General features: G+C 35.4%; 1 protein-coding gene across 2 annotated transcripts in view; it reads right to left on the bottom strand.

The window, feature by feature from the left end:
• PDE7B (phosphodiesterase 7B) overlaps positions 1–19,488 on the bottom strand; it is a 312,454-nt gene that overhangs the window by 195,377 nt on the left and 97,589 nt on the right. The window contains exon 2 of one of the 2 annotated variants that reach the window (XM_077894264.1): positions 16,969–17,029. In XM_077894264.1, coding sequence (XP_077750390.1) covers positions 16,969–17,029 — 61 coding nt within the window. Of the gene's footprint in view, positions 1–16,968; positions 17,051–19,488 lie in introns of those variants that run through there. The other variant, XM_077894271.1, reaches the window with a different exon arrangement.

Genomic DNA, 19,488 nt, shown 5'->3' with positions numbered 1-19,488 from the left:
TCCTTAGGGCTTTGGCACGTCTTATTTTTTCTACATAGGACCCCCTGCTGCAGAACTGGCTTATGCTCACCTTCTCAGGGAAAACTGTGACCATTCTAGTTAAAATCTGTACCTCCCAGCCCTATCATCATTATACCATTTCTCATAGGCACCCCTGCCTTAGTTCTTTCCTAGTAGAACGTCTTCCATTGTCATCCTTGTAGTCTATAAATCACTTATCTATCTTGTTTAGTGTCCTTGTCCCACTAAAATCTAGGCTCCACGAGAACAGGAATTTTGTTTTTTGCTTCATTCGCTGCTGCTTCCCCCTTTCTAGAAGAGCTGGTAGGTACTCAATAGCCTATTTTTGTTGGATGAGTCAGCATTATTGGATCATGCAGCCACAGGGCTTTATGTGATATGAGCTCTGGATTAACTGGGCTCATATTATAAGCAAAATATCGTACAGAACAATATCTTCCTTCTCTTGTTATTAATTTATAATTGTACATTTGAAATCTTTGTAATGACCATGGTTATGGATACAATTTAAAAGCTATATATTTTAGAGAAGCCACTGAATTTCTTTCCAGTGGAAGGCTTACTTTAAAAATAGACTCAAAAAAAACCTTTTTATTTGAAAAACAGATGGATTGCTAAAGGGGTCACAACACATTTTAATTTTCCTGTGAGAAAACAATAAACTAGATGATAGAGCCCGGAACAAAGGCTCGTCTGTCTCTCAGTTCTCAGGAAAGTTCTCCATCAGGGTCCTGTCCCTGAACAACCTCTCAGAGTTTCTCCAGAGCACACTGGGCCACAACTGGACACTGCTTTCAGCTTTCCCCCATTTCTTTTTATTTCTCTTTAAGGTTTTTTTTCTTTTTTTTAAGTTGTCAGCAAGTCTGTCCTTCCTTCCTTCCTTCCATTCTAAACAGACTTTTTTAAAAGAACATTTTTAAGTTTACAGCAAAATTGAGCAGAAAACACAGATATTTCCCATATATCCCCCGTCCCTACATGTGCACAGACCTTCCTATTATTACCATCCCCCTCCAGACTGGTACATTTGTGACAACCGATGACCCTACATGGACACATTATCACTCAAAATTGCACTTTACATCAGGGTTCACTCTTGGTGTCATACATTCAGCGAGTTTGGACAAATGTGTAATGACATGAATCCACCATGATAGTAACACACAGCAATTTCACTGCCAAAGGTCTTTTCTTTTTTATGTTTTTTTTTTTTCCTACTCTAAAAGTAACAAATAGATGCGGATGGTAGGAAAGCTATAAAATATAGAAAAAATATGAAGAATCAAATAAAGTTAATTTTTTCCTACCACTAAAGATTATATAAATACACACGCATATATACAACCATACATGTTTGGAAAACCCCCGTACATATGTAGATATTTATAAGTTTTATGTCAGCAGGATCTTCCTATATTTGAGACAGACTTCAGGACATGCAGAGCCATTAAACATCTCTCCTTGTTTCCTCTCTGAATACAGAAAGTAAAATAACTGTTGTGTAAAATAACTGCATGCATACCTTTATTCACTTAGACAAAAACCTTGTGCTTTTTGGGTCCCAGTTGAGAAGAAAGGAATGAAATGCAGACCTTGAACTTGGAAAGGAGCATTGTCTCCTGTTTGCTTTTTTTGCAAAAAAAAAGTTACAAATTCTCCTGGCATAATTAAGTAAGGCCTGGTAACGCCTTAAGAGGGTGTCTGAGACAGAGGCAGAGGCAGGCCGACTCTGTATGCATGCTACAATTCTGAGAACCTAAGGAATTCACACAGGGTTTTGTTCCATATTGTTTCATAGCATTTGTACAATGAGCCCTCTCCCATCCCTGGTGCAACAGACTTTGCGCATGTTTGTTCTGGAAGGCTTCCATTTGCTGTGGAACCACAAACCTCAGTTCCTTGACTTTCATATTGTTTTGTAACTTCTGTGCTATTTCATGGGCTTTGAGCTATGACACAAGGCAGAGGATTGCTGGGATTACATGCACTCTGCAAACGGAATGGCTGACCTCGGAAAGTCCATTTGTTTTGGGGGAAATTGACTTTGTGAGAGAGAATTTAATAAAAGCCACAACTTCTCCCCAAGATGTAGCAACCAAACTACTGGTTACCTCAAGGCACAGTTCATATTACCAACACCTCCCCCATCTAGGTCCCCATTTCACCACTAGAATAAGTTCTTAAAGTTCTGACACTTGTCAGGTATAGGTTTTAGTAAAGTAAAAAAACTATAAGAAACAAGCTTTGTACCTTTAGAAATCAGAAAAACAACCTAAAATCTCTCTTATTATAAAACCAATAATTACCCATTGCTGAACACTTAGAAAAATATAGAGGAATTTAGAAAAAGGAGATAAAGATCATATGTAATCCAACCATCCACGAAGCTGAAAGCATCTTGAATACTGGGAAATTATAATCCTCTCATTCCTCTCGGTTGTAATATTGGCTTAAGGTTGCTTTTCTAGCTCTGTCTGGAAATACCCAAATTAAGAGAAATTGGTAAAAAGGGAAAATGAAAATATTTTGCTGCTTTATTCATAAAACAAGTGTGAATAAAATCCACGAAACAACATGTGACAGGTAAGTTTAGAATCACTCTGCTGTGTGATTTTATAGGATCACTCTGCTAGTGACTAGACCATTGATTTATCAGAATTAGATACCTTAACTGTAATTTTCATATTATAACCTCATAACTATAACCTCAAAACTGGTTAATTTTGTATTTTGTAGTAAAAGAAAAAAATGGAAATTCATTATCTCAGCACAAAAGAATTTTTATTTAGGAACCAGGGTTTGAAACCCTGGGTGAGAAACACTTATTAGGATCATTTGTGAGACAGTTATTTCCAAGTGTTCAATGAAAAATAACTACTAGTTTGGTTTATGCAACAAACTCCAACCCTTTAATATCAGCCAATTAAGTATACATGTTTTACTAATACCATTATAAACTTGATGTTTGTTTATGTAAACGACACATGATCTTATTAGAGGTTATTGCATGCAATGTTGTTTGTATGGAGTTGAACGATGAATTGGGCATTCTAACTTTTACTCAGAGATAATTATCAAGTGTTCAATTATTTACTGGACTTTCATACATGGGGGAGGGTCAATTGGTACAGCCACTTTAGAAAACAATTTAGCAGAATGAATGTGTTTGAACACATACACATCCTATTTCCCAACAGTTGTGATTCTAGATAAATACTTAAGAGAAGATGTGTGTATTTGTACACAAAAAGACTTACAAGAGCATTCAGAGCAGTTTTATTTTTAACACTCCGAAACTAGAGATTATTTGTAACAATTCAAAACTAGGTAAATGTTCCTTACCACTAGAAGAAAGAAAGAAAGAAAGAAAGAAAGAAAGAAAGAAAGAAAGAAAGAAAAGAAAGAAAGAAAGAAAGAAAGAAAGAAAGAAAGAAAGAAAGAAAGAAAGAAAGAAAGAAAGAAAGAAAGAATACTCTATAGTAATGGTCAGCAGTCTTTTTTTGTAAAATGATAAGTTTGGGGAGTCATATGGTCTCTATTACAATTATTCAACTCTGCCAATGTAGTGTGGAGATAACGATAAGCAATATAGAAATTAATGGGCATATGTATGTTCTGATAAAACTTTATTTACACAAACAGATAAAAGGCCACATTTAGCCCCTGGGCTATAATTTGTGGATATCTGCTCCACAGTGAAATAAATAAGAAAAGAATGAACTGTAGCTTTGTGAAACAACAGGGATGAATCTCATAGACAATGTTGACTTAAAGAAGATAGATTGAAAATAGAAAATGCTCTTTGATTCTATTTATATAAATTTCCAAATTAGGAGATGGTGATAGAAGTCAATGAGCCAGTATGGAATTTTGGGGAGGTAATGTGTTGGAGGAGGTATGAGAGAAACTATATCGATTTGTGTGGTTTCACATGGATATATTAACTTTGTAAGAATTCATTGAATTATACACTTAAAAACTGGCTACTTCTCAGAATTTAAATTGTACTTCAGTAAAAAAAGTAAAAAAATTCTTCTATCTAAATAAACTAATAACTAAATAGACTAATAGTAGGAGAATTAGAAGGGCCAATAAATATGTGAGCTATAATTTCAACTGTTGGGGAATATCAGGTTACTCATAAATATAATTAGACACATGTACACATATTAGTTTATGTTTAACTAATGTTAAATATATTAACTGAAAATTTGCTCTTTCAAAGATGCTAACATTTGAATCCAATTTTCCAAGATACTTTCCCTTCAGGAAAGTAAAGAAAATAGACATGCACAGTCACACAGTTTTGTGTTTTGTTTTGTTTTTTTTTTTTTTTAATCGACTATGCTTCCATTTTCAGCAGTACAATTGCTATAGAGGGAAAATCCTTTATTTATTGGAATGGCCTAAAAATTTACATGGTTCTGTGTGGTCACACATCTGAAATCTGACTCTGAACTTCTAGAGGTCAGGCAGGTGGATTAGGCAGTTTTCTACTTGACCATTAAAGCTGTTTCCAACTTTAAAGTCCTATGAAAGCAACATCTGAAAGAACTAAATCCTTTCAAATTTTGAGAGATTTGCTTAAGACTCTGAGATAAATAAGTTCTAAAAGTCTGCTAGTTATCCAAATCACAATCATGTTACCCAGAGTCGTCTTGGCATTTTATTAGTCAACCATTTTATAAACGAGATCCCTGACAGAAGACTTTCACTGACAGAGAAATTGAAATAGCAGATAGGATAAGATATCACACAGGCTACCTAGTGGAGTTAATTATTATTAACAAACCTATAAAGGATGTAGTAATTAAGGAATAAGATGCTAAACTTTTCCTAAGAAATGTGGAAAATGTATTTTTGAATTCAATATGTACTTACATAATGTTCAATTACATTTCCCAAAGATTTGATTGTCTAAAAGAGGTTAGAAATATTGTAATGCATTTTCTTGACATTGCAATACACACTTTAGAAAACAGATTGGCAATGATAACTCTTTTCATCAATTACTACACATATTGCAAAAATTCTTGATTTGTGGTATATGATTATCACTGAACAACATAAATACTGTTGTTCACCAGTATTATGGCATTCCACATCCTATTAGCATTTCTGACTTAATTCTTTTATATTTAGGAATGTGAGGGCTGTTTTCAGAATGAAATCTCCAATTTTCTACTGTGCCACATGGGATGAGAGCCCTCAGACTAGAATTTAGGCCAAGATAAGCATATAATGTTACTATCTCATTAAGTTATAAGTCACAAATTTTTAAAATATTTACTGTAAACCAAATGTACTAAAATCATTTGTGTTTGACTACCTTAAAATAGGAAAAAGCAAATTTTTTGCATTTGCTTATTGTTACATAAAAACTACTTTTAGATTTGTCTTTAAAATCAGTGATTTTGGTAGTGCCTAAACTAGCTTCACAAAAGTTAAAAATTTTCATTAATCTGTCAGATGTGAAACTTTGGGGCTTATGCAAACTGAACTTTCTAGACCAGTTAGCCACCTCTTTGGAATAGATCTCCTGGAAAGTTAATAAAATATCTTTTGGTATTATTTCTTCTCAACAAAGAAATGATGCAGTGCAAACAGGCAATTGATACAATGGGAACAAGTATTTATTTTTTTTCATTATTTTTCTGTACTGAGAGTTCCTTCGGCAGCACATACATTTTTTTCATTATTTTAAGATTATCTTTTTGTGTATTTTTTAATAATCACTTTGTCTCAGTCTTTGAAAATTTTTCTGTTTTGTGCATGTTTATTACTTATGCACATTAGAAAAGATTATAAACTTATAGCTAGCAAGGAAGGTGGTTTGAGATTGACGGTTTAGGACCTTGAATAACAAGTCTACATGAATAATTTGTTTAGAAAGATATAAATTCACAATGAAATACAATTAAAATCTGTATTCCTTTCAATAAGAAGTCCAACATAATTTTGAGGTCAAACTGAAATGATGCTCTCTCTGGAACATTGTAAAAATATGTCTGATGTATACAAGGATCCCTAGGTGAGCTCATTCTGAGAGCAAAGCCTTGAATAAAAATTTTAATCAAGGGAAACCAACCAGTGGAGGAGTGCCTGAAGAGGCCAGAGGTGGGCCCAGCTCAGGAGACAATAGTACTTTCAGAGCTCAAATGACTTAGCATCTCTGGTCTCCTTGACTATTGGGAGGTGGATGTGAGGTCATCTCTTTTTAGGCCGAGACAGCTCTGAAAAGAGCCTCCTTAAAGCACCATGCGATGGGAAGACATAGCTCACAGTTCCTCCCTTTATCATCAGAAATATTCAGCTTCTTCCTCTACTTGCTCTTTCTCCTCTGAATCAAGACATTCTCAAATCATTCTCATCTTAAGAACTCTTCTCAGGTGCAGTCATTATTCTCAACTTCCATTCTCAGACAAATTTCCTGACAGATTAGTGCCCCTCCTTGGTTCTCTGCTCATTGACTCCATACCACCACCTACCTCACCTTTGACCTTCTACTAGTTATATTCTTGCTGACACTACCTTGAGGTTGTTAAGTCACATGAATGCCTTTTAAGCTTGTTCTCATTTGACTTCTACTGTACTTCACATTATCATGATCTTCCTTTTGAAACTCTTTCCTCATGACTAAAACAATGCCATTCTCACTTGTTTTCCGTCTCTCTGCCCACTCCTTAACTTCCAACCTATTTAAGCTTCTTGAGATTCCTTTTGATCCTATCCTGCTCAACCCTTCAGTGTGTTGCTTCCAAGCATTCTGAGGTGCACCTCCATCTTCCTTTTCACCTTTCCCTGGTGGCATCACCACTGATACATTGTCACCAATTCCTTCCCTCAGATCACTGTTCTGAGCTTGACACTCCACTATATCTGAGAGTTCCTTCAGCATCTCAGATTTGCTCTTCCAAAATTTAACTCATCATTTCTCCTGGTTGCAAATCTGATTTTCTTGTACTGTCCACTGGGGAAGGTTGTCCGGGAGTGGGTGAAATAGCACCTCTATTTAACTACATTTCCTAAATCCATTCTAAAGTTCTATCAGTCCCTTTCAAAGTCTCCTGAATTTTGTGTCAGCTCTCCTCATTGATGTTGTCTCAGTTTGGGTAGGACTCATCATTTTTCTCCAGATTATTACTGCGATTTCCTAAACTGGCCTCTCTTTTTCCAGTCTTGTCCTCCTCCAGGGCATTCCCTAGCTAACCCAGGGATCCACCTGAAACATGTGTCTCACACTGCAGCTCCTTGGCTTGAACATCCTTAAATGGTTGTTTGTCCTGTTATAAGGTCCTCTAAATCTGCCTCACCTTCCTTTCCACCTTGATTATTTTATCATTTCTTTCCTCTGACTCTATTCTTTGGGGATAATGACTTAGAGTTTCTCTATTTGGTCTTATTAAGCACACCGGCTGCTCCTTCTGCCTAGACATGCCAATGTCATTTCCAGCAGCCTGCTCCTTCCCAGCCTCACAGGGCTGTCTGCTTCTTCTCTTTGATACTCACTTCCTTATCTCCTCTCGCATTAGCCATTCTGACATGACTCCCTCCCTCCCCTTCCACCAGACCCTGGCCCATCCTTTTTATGGTTTACCACCCTATATTGTTCTGTCTATGTAGTCCTCTGTGCCCCCCTAGATTGGAAGTTTCCTGAGGGCAGGCACCAGAACTTCAATATCTTCACATCCCTATGATGGCACATCATAGGGATCTATAAATATTTGTTGATTGAACATTTTTTGAAGTGTAGCTTTGGATGAAGGATCTCTGCTTTCAGAGAGAAAATGAAACTAATACAAGACTGACACTTCTATCTCTTGGGCGTTTGATAACTTCAGTTCTGGTATGCCCTTTGCTTGCATTGTTATTCTTAGCTAGCTCTTATCTGAGCTGTGGCTCCCAGCTGCATTCAGAAGTGTGGTCTTTTGTTGCTGTGGAGATGCCGCATCATTCTGCAGGAGGCAGCCATGAAACTAGTAGACTTATTTTTCTTAGGCAACGCAATAATGACTTCCAAATAAAAAATGTAAAAGTCAGTAAGATGATGTAGAAAAACTTTTAAATCATAAACCTCAGGGTAAAATAATTTCTGTATATTCCTCTAAACATAGAGTAGACAAAATAATGGGCCTCCTCCTGTTTTCTCAACACAATGTTCCATCTGCAGAGGAATAAACTGTCACGATAAGGATTCTAACTTGCTCATTAAATCAACTCTCAGAGTACCCCAGGGGAGGGCTGAGCATGTGGAGGGCTTAAGAAATATTTGTTGATCACCTGATCCTTAGGCTAGGTTCTAACTGCCTGTTTTAGGAGAACTACATATTTATCATCCTGTAACCTAGAGGACTATGCTTGGGAAACTGCCAGTTAGTCCTGTAGGAGCTGATCTGTCACTCAGCTGAGGGAGCAGACGGTTTTACATGCTACACCAATCAGTTTTTGATACATCTGGGCTGCACTCTGCAGATGGTAATACTGCTCTCACAAATGCATCAACAGGTATCCATTCAGCAAATATTGGGTTCCTATTACAGGCTAGGTGGCCAGACACCGTTCTAGATGTTGGACACTCAGCAGTGAATAAAGCTAAGTCCTTGTTCTCATGATATTCATATTCTGCATGGTAGGGCGATGCTAGAGCGCAGCAATTAATAAACAGAGAAATGTAAAATACGACATTTGGTAATAAGTGCAATGAAGAGTAAAACCAGGTAGACCTGAGTAAGTGATGGGGATAATGACCCCACTGCTTTCTAAGGGAAATATCCAGGTCTCAATTTGCTCTCTTTTGAAAGGTAGAAAACCATCAACTAACAGACATACAGGAAAAGGGAATTGATTTGTCCATATGATATGAATGAAGTGCTTTGCAAGTGTAAAGTTAATTTAAATTCCTGAGGCATTTTAATCTTCATAAATCAAAGTTAAGCAACTAGAAGCTTTTGTTTTTAAACATAGGCCTTCACTTTTAAGATCAAGTACACATAAAATAGCTCTTACAATAAACTTTCTTTAATAACCTACGAGAATAATATGCTTATTTCTAGATTGCAAATATGCATTTGAAAATATCTATTCAGGGATCCCTGGGTGGCGCAGTGGTTTGGCGCTTGCCTTTGGCCCAGGGCGTGATCCTGGAGACCTGGGATCGAACCCCATGTCGGGCTCCCGGTGCATGGAGCCTGCTTCTCCCTCTGCCTATGTCTCTGCCTCTCTCTCTCTCTCTGTGACTATCATAAATAAATAAATAAATAAATAAATAAATAAATAAATAAATAAATATTCACTTGAGCAAAATTGAGATAGTTCAAAGATTTATTTATTTGAGAGAAAGAGAAAGCATGAGCAGGAGAAGCAGAGTGTGGGAGTCTGCTTGACTCCCATGGGGCTGGTGACACAGGGCTCTATCTCATGACCCTGAGATCATGACCTGAGTGGAAACCAAGAGTGGGAAGCTTAACTGATTAAGCCACAAAGACACTGCCAAATTGAGATAGTTTAATATTTGCAATATATCAAAGCTGCCAGTTTGCATATATGAAGTACTACTAATATCAGATGAGATGGAAGTACTTAGAACAAATAAATTATTCGTGTTTAATACAGATAATACTTATATTTCTACTACTTCTAAAAGTTTACAGAGTGCTTTAATATTTCTGTTATTTGATCTTCAACAAATCTGATAAGGTATATAATAATATTATTATTATTTATTATTCCTTTCTAGGGAAGAGTAAACTGTAGTTTACAACCCTTAAGTGACTTGCCTATTGCCACAGAGTTTTTAGCTGGTACCAAATCTTTAAACACTCTGATCTTTCTACTATACCACAGTGGCTCAATTTGATATCAAATATTATTTTGCTCTAAAACAGATTGTGTATTAATTTTAAGAAAAAATTTATGGACCTCAAAATTGTCTACCTACAAAAATCATAGGCTGATGCTAGTGACAAAAGCAAACTTTTAAGATAAAAAACTTTCCATTTTATTAGATGACAAAGTTCCAAAAAGTGAAAAAATATCAATTTTCTCTAGTATAAAAGATGGCAATGCTGTTTTACTTCTTAAATAAGATACTATGATTTAATATTAAATGGAAAAGATTAAATTAACATATTTTAAAAATATCAAACCTAGAATTCAGGTCATCAGGTTCAAATCTATGTTCAGTTAAAATTATTTAATTTCACAGGGATCCAGTGAATGGCTGTACTTAACAACTACCTAGTAGAAATTTGTTTATAGAGTATTCCATAAAATTTTATAACTAAAGAAGCACTCTCTAAATAAAAGACCAGAAGTCTTTCTTATCTGATACTACAGCTCTTTCCAGAGCCAATGACAGCAGTAAACTATCCACAGTAAGGCCTCGAATTCCTTTTCAATTTATCTTTTCATCATCTTTGTGGCCTGAACACTTCCTGCTCCCTCCTATTCCCTAGCTTTCTTTTATCTGAGCTTTTGAATATGGCCTTGCATTCACCTACAATGCTGTCATTTTCTCAGCATATCTAAATCTCTGTATATTTAAATCTATGTGTCTTCATATCCCAACGGTATGTACCCTCCTCATCTTCTGAAGTCCCCAAATGCTTCATTTTTACTATTACTATTTTTTTTTTTTTTTTTTTTGTATCATGTGTCCTTTCAAGCTGATGCTGCAGATTTGGGTGTTCAGGGTTTGGAACTCCTCCTGGACTGTAAACCCTCTGAAGGCCAGACCCAAGTCCCATTGGCTGTACATTCCTAGTGCCCAGTACGATACCTTGCATATAATAGGTAGTCAATGAATATCTGTTGAATGAGTATTGAATGAATGCCTTTGAGCAACCACATAGTTTTGAAGAATCTATTCGATACTCTATTTTTTAAAAGATTTTATTTATTTATTCATGAGAGACACAGAGAGAGAAGCAGAGACATAGGCAGAGGGAGAAGCAGGCTCCCTGTGGGAAGCCTGATGTGGGACTCGATCCCAGGACCAGGGATCACATCCTGAGCCAAAGGCAGATGCCACTGAGCCACCCAGGCTTCCCTGTATTTGATACTTTACACAATTGTTCTCACATTTATATAATGTTTCAGCTTTTCAGTTGCTTTTCTAAACATCTTAGTGTCATCAATAGATAATTTATTTGTTTTTTATTGTCATCAATTTATTTTCAATTGTTTATTATTTATTTACCAATTTATTGATGCATAAACAATGTTTAGAACATTACAGGAGGCAATGTCTCCTCATGGAACATTTTATTCAATCACCTGAATAACCCCTCGACTAGGAAAAACAGATGTTTTTATTTCTACTTTGCAGAAAAACTATAAATTAAAGCCTAAAAGACAAAACATTTTCTATGTGTACATAGTTAATTTTTTAGTGGGACTAGAAAGCAAGTCTCTCTATGCTTATGTCAAATGATAATATAACATTGATTTTATGGTATTTTATTGCTTTGAAGCTGGCAACTTCTTTAATTGATTTATAATAAACTTCAACCAAAAAGCCTGACAATTTGAACACCCTTTTCTAAGCTATGGTGGGTAAAAAAGTGCATATTTTATGTTCAGATGATAAGACACCAATTAGCATGAAAAAAAAAAAGCATGTAAGAAAAGCAAGATCACTGAAAATTTCAAACTGTAAAATTAAACCTTGATAAAAAGGTTGGAAAAATTGAGCCAACAAAAAACTCTTAAGTTACAGATTAAAGGAAATACAAATCAAAACCACTATGAGATATTACCTTATGCTTGTCAGAATAGCTAAAATAAAAAAGACAAGCAATAACAAGTGTTGGCGAGGATGTGGAGAAAAAGGAACTCTCATGCACTGTTGGTGGGAATGTAAACTGGTGCAGCCACTGTGGAAAACAGTAGGAAGGTTTCTCAAAAAATTAAAAATAGAAATACCGTATGATCCCATAATTCCACTACTGGGTATTTACCCAAAGAAAATGAAAACACTAATTAAAAAAGATTTATTGCAGCATTATTTACAATAGCCAAGATATGGAAGCAACTTAAGTGTCCATCCATAGGTGAATGGATAAGGAAGATGTGGTGTACATACATACTCATGCACTATTACTCAGCCACAAAAAAGAATGAATTTGTGCCGTTTGCAACAATGTGGCTGAACCTAGAGGGTATTAGACTAAGTAAGTCAGATTGAGAAAGACACCATATGATTTCCACTCAGATGTGGAATCTAAAAAACAAAACAAATGAATAAAAAGACAAACAAAAAGCAGAATCAGGCCTAAAAATACAGAGAACAAACTGATGGTTGCCAGAGGGGCGGGGTGGAGGGATAGATAAAATGGGCATAAAGACATCCAATTATGGAATGAATGTCACAGGCATAAAAGGCACGGCCTAGGGAAAACAGTCAGTGATATTGTAATGATGATATATGATGGCAGATGGCAGCTACACTTGTGGTGAGCAGAGCATAATGTATAGAAAAGTTGAATCATTGTGTTATACACCTGAAATGAATGTAACATTGTGTGTCAGAATACTCAAATAAAATAATTTAAAAATATTAGAACCACTCCCCACCCCAAAGACAACAAATTAAGACTACTTGGCTATTTAAGAGAATCTCCCTCTAAGAATAAGGAGGAAGAAGTAATTATAAGAGGCATCAAGTCTGATGGGGAATTCTTTTTTGAAAGTTTCTTTTCCCAAGATTTATCATTTCATGGAATGAAGTTAGCAAGTGGACTAAGAAGTGATTCAACATTGCTTATTTTATGTAATTTTTAAAAAACCACTTGGCTCTTTGTGAATCAGTTTAATTGGTTATATTTAAAATGTAAAATCCTTTTAGTAACTCATCATACTTTATACATTACTTGAGCAATGAAAGCTAAATTCTCTTCCACTCCCTTTTCCCTTTGGTATCAGTTCATTATACTTAATTAAGGTACAAGTCTTGCTATATACCCTTTGATATAGTTATATGAGCTTCTGAGGTCAGTTTGTGCTTAAGAGAAATCTTATGGCTACACTTAAAAAAAAAGGAGGAACATGGGGATGTTGGAGTTTTACACATGCCCTATGGATGAAGGAATAAAAAAAGCAACATTTATTACAATTTGGTGCTTTACTCAATTGCTCACTTTTGCCCTCTCTGAGGGAATTCTAAGGAATGAATACTTAATAGTGTAGCCACCCTTGCAGTGCATCTTTATTTACTTTCATATCCAACACAAACCATTCCCCTGAAACCAGAAATGATTCCCTGTAAGACCTATACATGACAGAAGTTTGCTCCCACTTAACACTGCATTGAATTCGTATTTCAGAGTAACTCAAGGTGAATTTTACACTTATGTCTCATTTAATGTAATGAGCCAGAAGCATAACCTTGGGTGAGGATGGCTTAGGTATGGAAGTCAGGAGCTACACACCTTAACACATATACTCAAAATATTTTTCATAATGATCTGGGGACATGCCAGTAGGAGAGAAGAGAATGGCAAATGGTGTCCCTGGCTAATGTGTGGAAACCAGAGCACAGCTGGGAGCTGGACAGACACCCCAGACATGGTATGTGAGTGGGAAAAGAGGGGGATCTTGGGTGTTAAAGTGAGCTTCAAACTTCACCATTTAAAACCGCGGAGGTCTCAGGTTGGCCTTCCTTAGGTATTGCAGTTAAAAAGACCAGAAGTAAAAGTTTGGAAATGTTTGGTTTGGTTTTCTTGTTTGGAAATGTTGATTTATTCACAAAAATGTTATAACATTACCTGCAAAAATACTAACTATGATCATACTTGGCAACACTTAGAAAACTTAATATTCCCTTAATATCAGAGTATATCCTTTGCTGTTGGAAATATACTGTTTTCTCAAGAAATGCTTTAGGAGGTCATAATGCATGATCGCAGGTTCCTCTCAAAGGAAGCAACAAATACTTCAGACAATGGTGAAGAGCTGTTTTGTTGTATGAATATAAATGTCTTTTCCTGATGAAATATAATATATGGTCTCATTTACAGTGAGTTACAGGTTCATAACTTGATTTTCTCTTGTTTTAAGGGAATAAACCATTTGACTTCACTTCTTTTCTTATTGTCTTGCCAGTATTGATATGAAATGGTGGCCTCTGGGCTTCAGGTGGACATCTGAAGGTGGGTGGCTCCATGTGTACTGGTATCCATAATACTTTAACAATTTCATTTTGGTGCTGTCTTTCTTTCTTTCTTTTTATTTTATTTTATTTTATTTTATTTTATTTTTTTTGTTTTTTTTTTTTTTTTGGTGCTGTCTTTCATCTAAGATTTCAAAGGACTTTGTAAACATTTCAATTAAATTTTGAAGCAATCCTCTTAAAAAGATAAGTAGGAAAAAAGTCTAAGCCTTCTTAGTTGTAAGCTCCTTGAGGGCACAATTTTCACTATGTGAAATAGTGAATAAATCAAGCTCTCTAGGCATGGTATTTTTTTTGACACCACATAAATAAATAACTACCATCTATTTTAAAGGTAAAATGCACAAGTGTTCTTCCCAGTTTGTCTACTTTCCCTGTGTTCTCAAATTAATAAAAACTTCCATTCTCACAATTACTTTTTATTATTTAGTTCTACAACACAATAGAAATCTAATAAACTAATGAAATCTACAAGCTTAATAATATACTCTATTGTCAAGGATATTCATATTTTGCAAGAGAGATCATGCTTTAATTTGCTTAGAATAAATCATCTAATTATGTAAGGTGTTTAGGTTCGACTCCACCTGTCATATATTCAAGTGCTCAATTAATTATAATTGTTATGACAGTAAGAGTAATACAGAACTGATTAATAAAATATGCTTTTAATATTTGAATATTGCTTAATCAGGCAGATTTACTGCAGATGCATTTTGTGGACAGGAATGTGATCTGGCAGCTATATAAACAATTCTATATAATCTAGAAGAGATGAGAAGATGATTGGCTTTACTTTAAGGGAAGACAAGTCTATAGGCAGTAGTAGACAATCTGCTGCTGTCCTTGTCCTAGCTATAAACTAAACAAGTAACTCATAGGGGAACCAGTACAAAAGAAAATTCATGCAAAATAGATGATGTGCTCATGTGCTTAAAATCATTATGAGTTAAAAAAATTGATTGAAATGACTAGGTTATGTAGAAGCTATAATCATATAGTATTTTAATAGTATTAAGGTACCCTGTTTGACCATTTACCTCAATTTTATTATCTAAAAAATGAGGATAATAATGGTACCAACTGCATCTTATTATTACAAAAATTAAATGAGTTAACTGATGAATAGATTTGATGTGGTGGTGAGATGTCTTCCCAAACCTAATGTTGGACATAATGTGGCTGGACAAATGAATATTTTCTGCTTATATATCATCAATTTCATCAGCATTTTTGAGCCATTTTCATGCTTAATGGATACGAATACTGAATATTGGAAATGGTTGTATGGATACTATGCTATGTTCATTGTTATACACTTCCAGTAAGATACTAATTTTCCAAAGGATATGTTACTGTTTAGCCACCACCTTAATTGGCGAATTAAGAATGAAAACATAAGAAGTGCAACAAAGAGATTTTATGTTTTTTTTTTTTTTTTAAATTATTTATGATAGTCACACAGAGAGAGCGAGAGAGGCAGAGACACAGGCAGAGGGAGAAACAGGCTCCATGCACCGGGAGCCCGACGTGGGATTCGATCCCGGGTCTCCAGGATCGCGCCCTGGGCCCAAAGGCAGGCACTAAACTGCTGCGCCACCCAGGGATCCCAACAAAGAGATTTTAAACACTAGTACAAGGAAATGAAGAACATCAGGAGGTTGGGAAAATATGGTATCTGTTTTTATTTGTTGGTTTTTTGCTTTTGTGTTTTTCTTTGTTTTTCAAGCCATGAGCAATCTTCGGTTACTATTAACCAATTATCTCCGATTACACATTACCAAGACCTTCCCATACCTCTATCTTGATGACTGCTTTTGAATCATCTCATCAATAATGTAGGCTGCCAACATACGAGTTAGCCAGAGAAAATGGAAGAAGCTAGAATGAATCTTTTTGTTCTTTGCTAATGAGACTGTTCAAGCTTGGAACGGACAAGGGTATTTTGGTGAAAGTCATATTGAAGGATTATTTTTATTTATCCAAGCTACTGTTTTATTCTATTTTAATAATTAACTGAAAGCTTATTGGACATAACTTAGTGATTTAAATAAGATCTAAATATTGTACCTAAAACTTTACTGTTTAAAAACACTCATGTCATGATTTGGACAATTTTTCACTTTGAGGTGAAGTACATCACTTATATTCTCTGTACTTGTTTTCTAAGCTATAAAATGAGGAAAATCATATTAACTTCATTTCTAAACAGAATATTATATATTAAAGAGTTTGTAAAAGGCATTGATGATACATAATCCTACAAGAACAAATGATTTTTCATTACAATGTTGCAATTTTGTTACAAATGCAATGTGAGTAATTGTGCTAACTATAAATTAGTTCGTGTGTATATTTCTCCCATGCACTGTGAGAGTTTGGTGCTATGATGTAAATACTTAATAGTTTACTTACCTAACTTATCATTTCTTTTTTTTTAACTTATCATTTCTAGTTTAGGAATTACAGTGCAATTCTTACTTTTTCATCACATTTGCCTCAATACAAAGCACCCAATTCTATGTATGCTGACGACTCGAGAATAATTCTGACAGACTTAGAAGCATGGTTCCTGACTTTCTGACAGTTAATAAAATCAAAATCTCTTTTTATCTTCAAGTGTTCCACATATGAATGTATTATACCTGTCTATACATCTAAAAAAAAGCCTATATGCCTCTGTAATATGCAACAAGAGACTGTCAGGAAGGCAACAGAACAACAGAAAGTCCACATTACATCAATATACTTAACATATCTAAAATGAGAAGCCTTCTTACCTAGCATGCAAACACATTTGACATTCTGATCAGGGTTTTCAAACAAGATTTCGCCACACCTCTGAAAGAGAGAGAAAGTCATAGTTACTTTAAGATTTTATATCAGTGTTCCCAAGGTAATGTGTCTATGCAACCAGACATCACCATAACTTCAGTCTACTTTTCATGTTTTGCTTGGTTGAGTCTAAGGATTCATGTCATGAGTAGAGACTTTCCTGGTAGTAAAATATTTGGGAAGTAAGTTGGGATAGATTGTTCCTTCATGCCGCATGCCTCTCTCTACCTGGGACCTATTTTGTGTGCTCTTCTGAGGAGTCGTAGCCAGACATGCATTGGGTGTCTGATGTTTTTCTTTCAGTAGGAGATCTGTAATCTTTAGATCTAATAATCTGAGGTCAATCATTCTCAAAATTGGTCCTTATTCAGACTGAAATTATTCTAAACTACCCACTCTGCAATCAAACACAGGCATTGTAAGCACAAAACTAGGTGGCCTATAATGAACTCTCTAAACCTGAAGGAAATAAATAAGAAAATGAAAAAGTGGCCCTCTTTATGCTCTTCCTGAACTCACAGACTCATGGAAATAGCAACTTTCTTATCTATATCTCAGTTTTAACTTGCTTGGTAAAAGTTTTGTGCAAGGTAAACTCTGGAGATAACAATCAGCTATTAAGAAAGGACTACATATCTGTATATGACTGACAAATGGTTAGTACCTGAATATATAAATAAATCCTCCAAAATCAAAAAGAAAATAGCAAATAACCCATTAGAAAAATGGATCAAGGAACAAGCAATGCATGGAAGGGGGGATCTTAATGGTCAACAAACACAGAGAATAAATTCAACCACACTAATAACCAAGAACCAGCAAATTAAAGATAAAATGAGGTCTATTTTGAATTCATCTCTGTGGCAAAACTTAGGAGTCTGTGAAGAACAACTGTTATAAAAAATGTAGGGAAAAGAGTACTCTCACATACTGGAGGTTGGAATATAAAATAATAGAATCACTTTGTAGAAAAAATTTGCAAAATCTAGTAAAGTTGAAATGTGCACATCCTCTGACATAGCACGTCATCTTCTAGACTGATGACTGGAGAAATTTACTCAAATAATTTAACATCCAGCTACAAAACAGATAAATATATTATCCATACACTAGAGTTACACAGTAGTTAAAATGAATGAATTAGTGTTATGCATACTTTAAAAACATAAATTATATATGTGTAACATGTACATGTAAATATAAAATAATCAAATTATGAAATTTGTAGTGTTCAAATCATACAAATACATATAATTTTCAAATCATATAAAACATAAAAACTGTCTCCATTTTAAAAAAAATTTTATTTATTCATGAGAAACACACACACACACACACACAGAGAGAGAGAGAGAGGGAGAGGCAGAGACACAGGCAGAGGGAGAAGCAAGCTCCATGCAGGGAGCCTGACGTGGGACTCGATCCCAGGTCTCTAGGATCACACCCTGGGCCGAAGGCAGCGCTAAACTGCTGGGCCACCCAGGCTGCCCAAAACTGTCTCCATTTTATATGAAGTTGAAGATATCTAAAAATAGTACATATTATTTGTAGATATATTAATTTATAGAAAAAGCATAAAAATAGTCAATGAATAATAAACATCAAATTCAAAGTAGGGGGACAATGCACAGGGAATGTAAGTCATCACTCATAATTATGAAATCTTATGGTACAAAGAAGGGCAGGTTAAGAGGGGAAAGGACAATTTGATCACATACATTCAAGCCAATCCATTTTCTGGAATGACCTATGTCATGCACAGAGAGATGGACATTTGGCTCAGGGCCCAGAAAGGGAAGCAAGCTGCTCTAGTGAATCAAAAGAATGGAGGGCAGAGCAGGAAGGTTGGATGTGCCTGAAGTTTGCAAGAAGGCAATGAATATCAGGAGGAAAGTTTGTATCCTGAGTGTTTTTTTCCTTGGCTACTCTGCTGACCTAAATATCATGTGATATTTATCATACTATTTAATCTCTTCATGCTTCATTTCCCTGTAAGTAACATGGGGATGCTAATATATGCCACAAAGTCAGATTGGAGAGCAAATGTGAGGATTAACAACCCGTGGAGTCTGGTCTGTCTGTTCCAGTTTTGTTTGTGGTTTGGCAAAGGTTAAACTCATTCAAATTGCTAGGATCCATTTCCGCATTACCCGGTTTTTAAGTGGTATTTTTATTACCTGAAAGAGTTAATAATTATTTTTAAAGGAAAGATTAGAGGTTTATTTTTTTAAAGATTTTATTTATTTATTCATGAGAGAGGCAGAGACATAGGCAGAAAGAGAAGCAGGCTGCATGCAGGGAGCGCAATGTGGTACTCAGTCCTTGGACCCTGGGATCACGCCCTGGGCCCAAGGCAGGCATTCAACTGCTGAGCCACCCAGGCATCCCAAGATTAGAGGTTTCTAAAATGTTTTTAACTTCATGGCTAAAAACCAAGTGCTAAAGAGCTCTATCAATCTGTATTG

Source organism: Canis aureus, chromosome 1 (assembly GCF_053574225.1).
Source record: "Canis aureus isolate CA01 chromosome 1, VMU_Caureus_v.1.0, whole genome shotgun sequence".
In the NCBI taxonomy this organism is placed as follows: domain Eukaryota; kingdom Metazoa; phylum Chordata; class Mammalia; order Carnivora; family Canidae; genus Canis; species Canis aureus.
The sequence above is the reverse complement of the archived record's forward strand: the minus strand, read 5'-3'. Positions and strand labels throughout refer to the sequence as shown.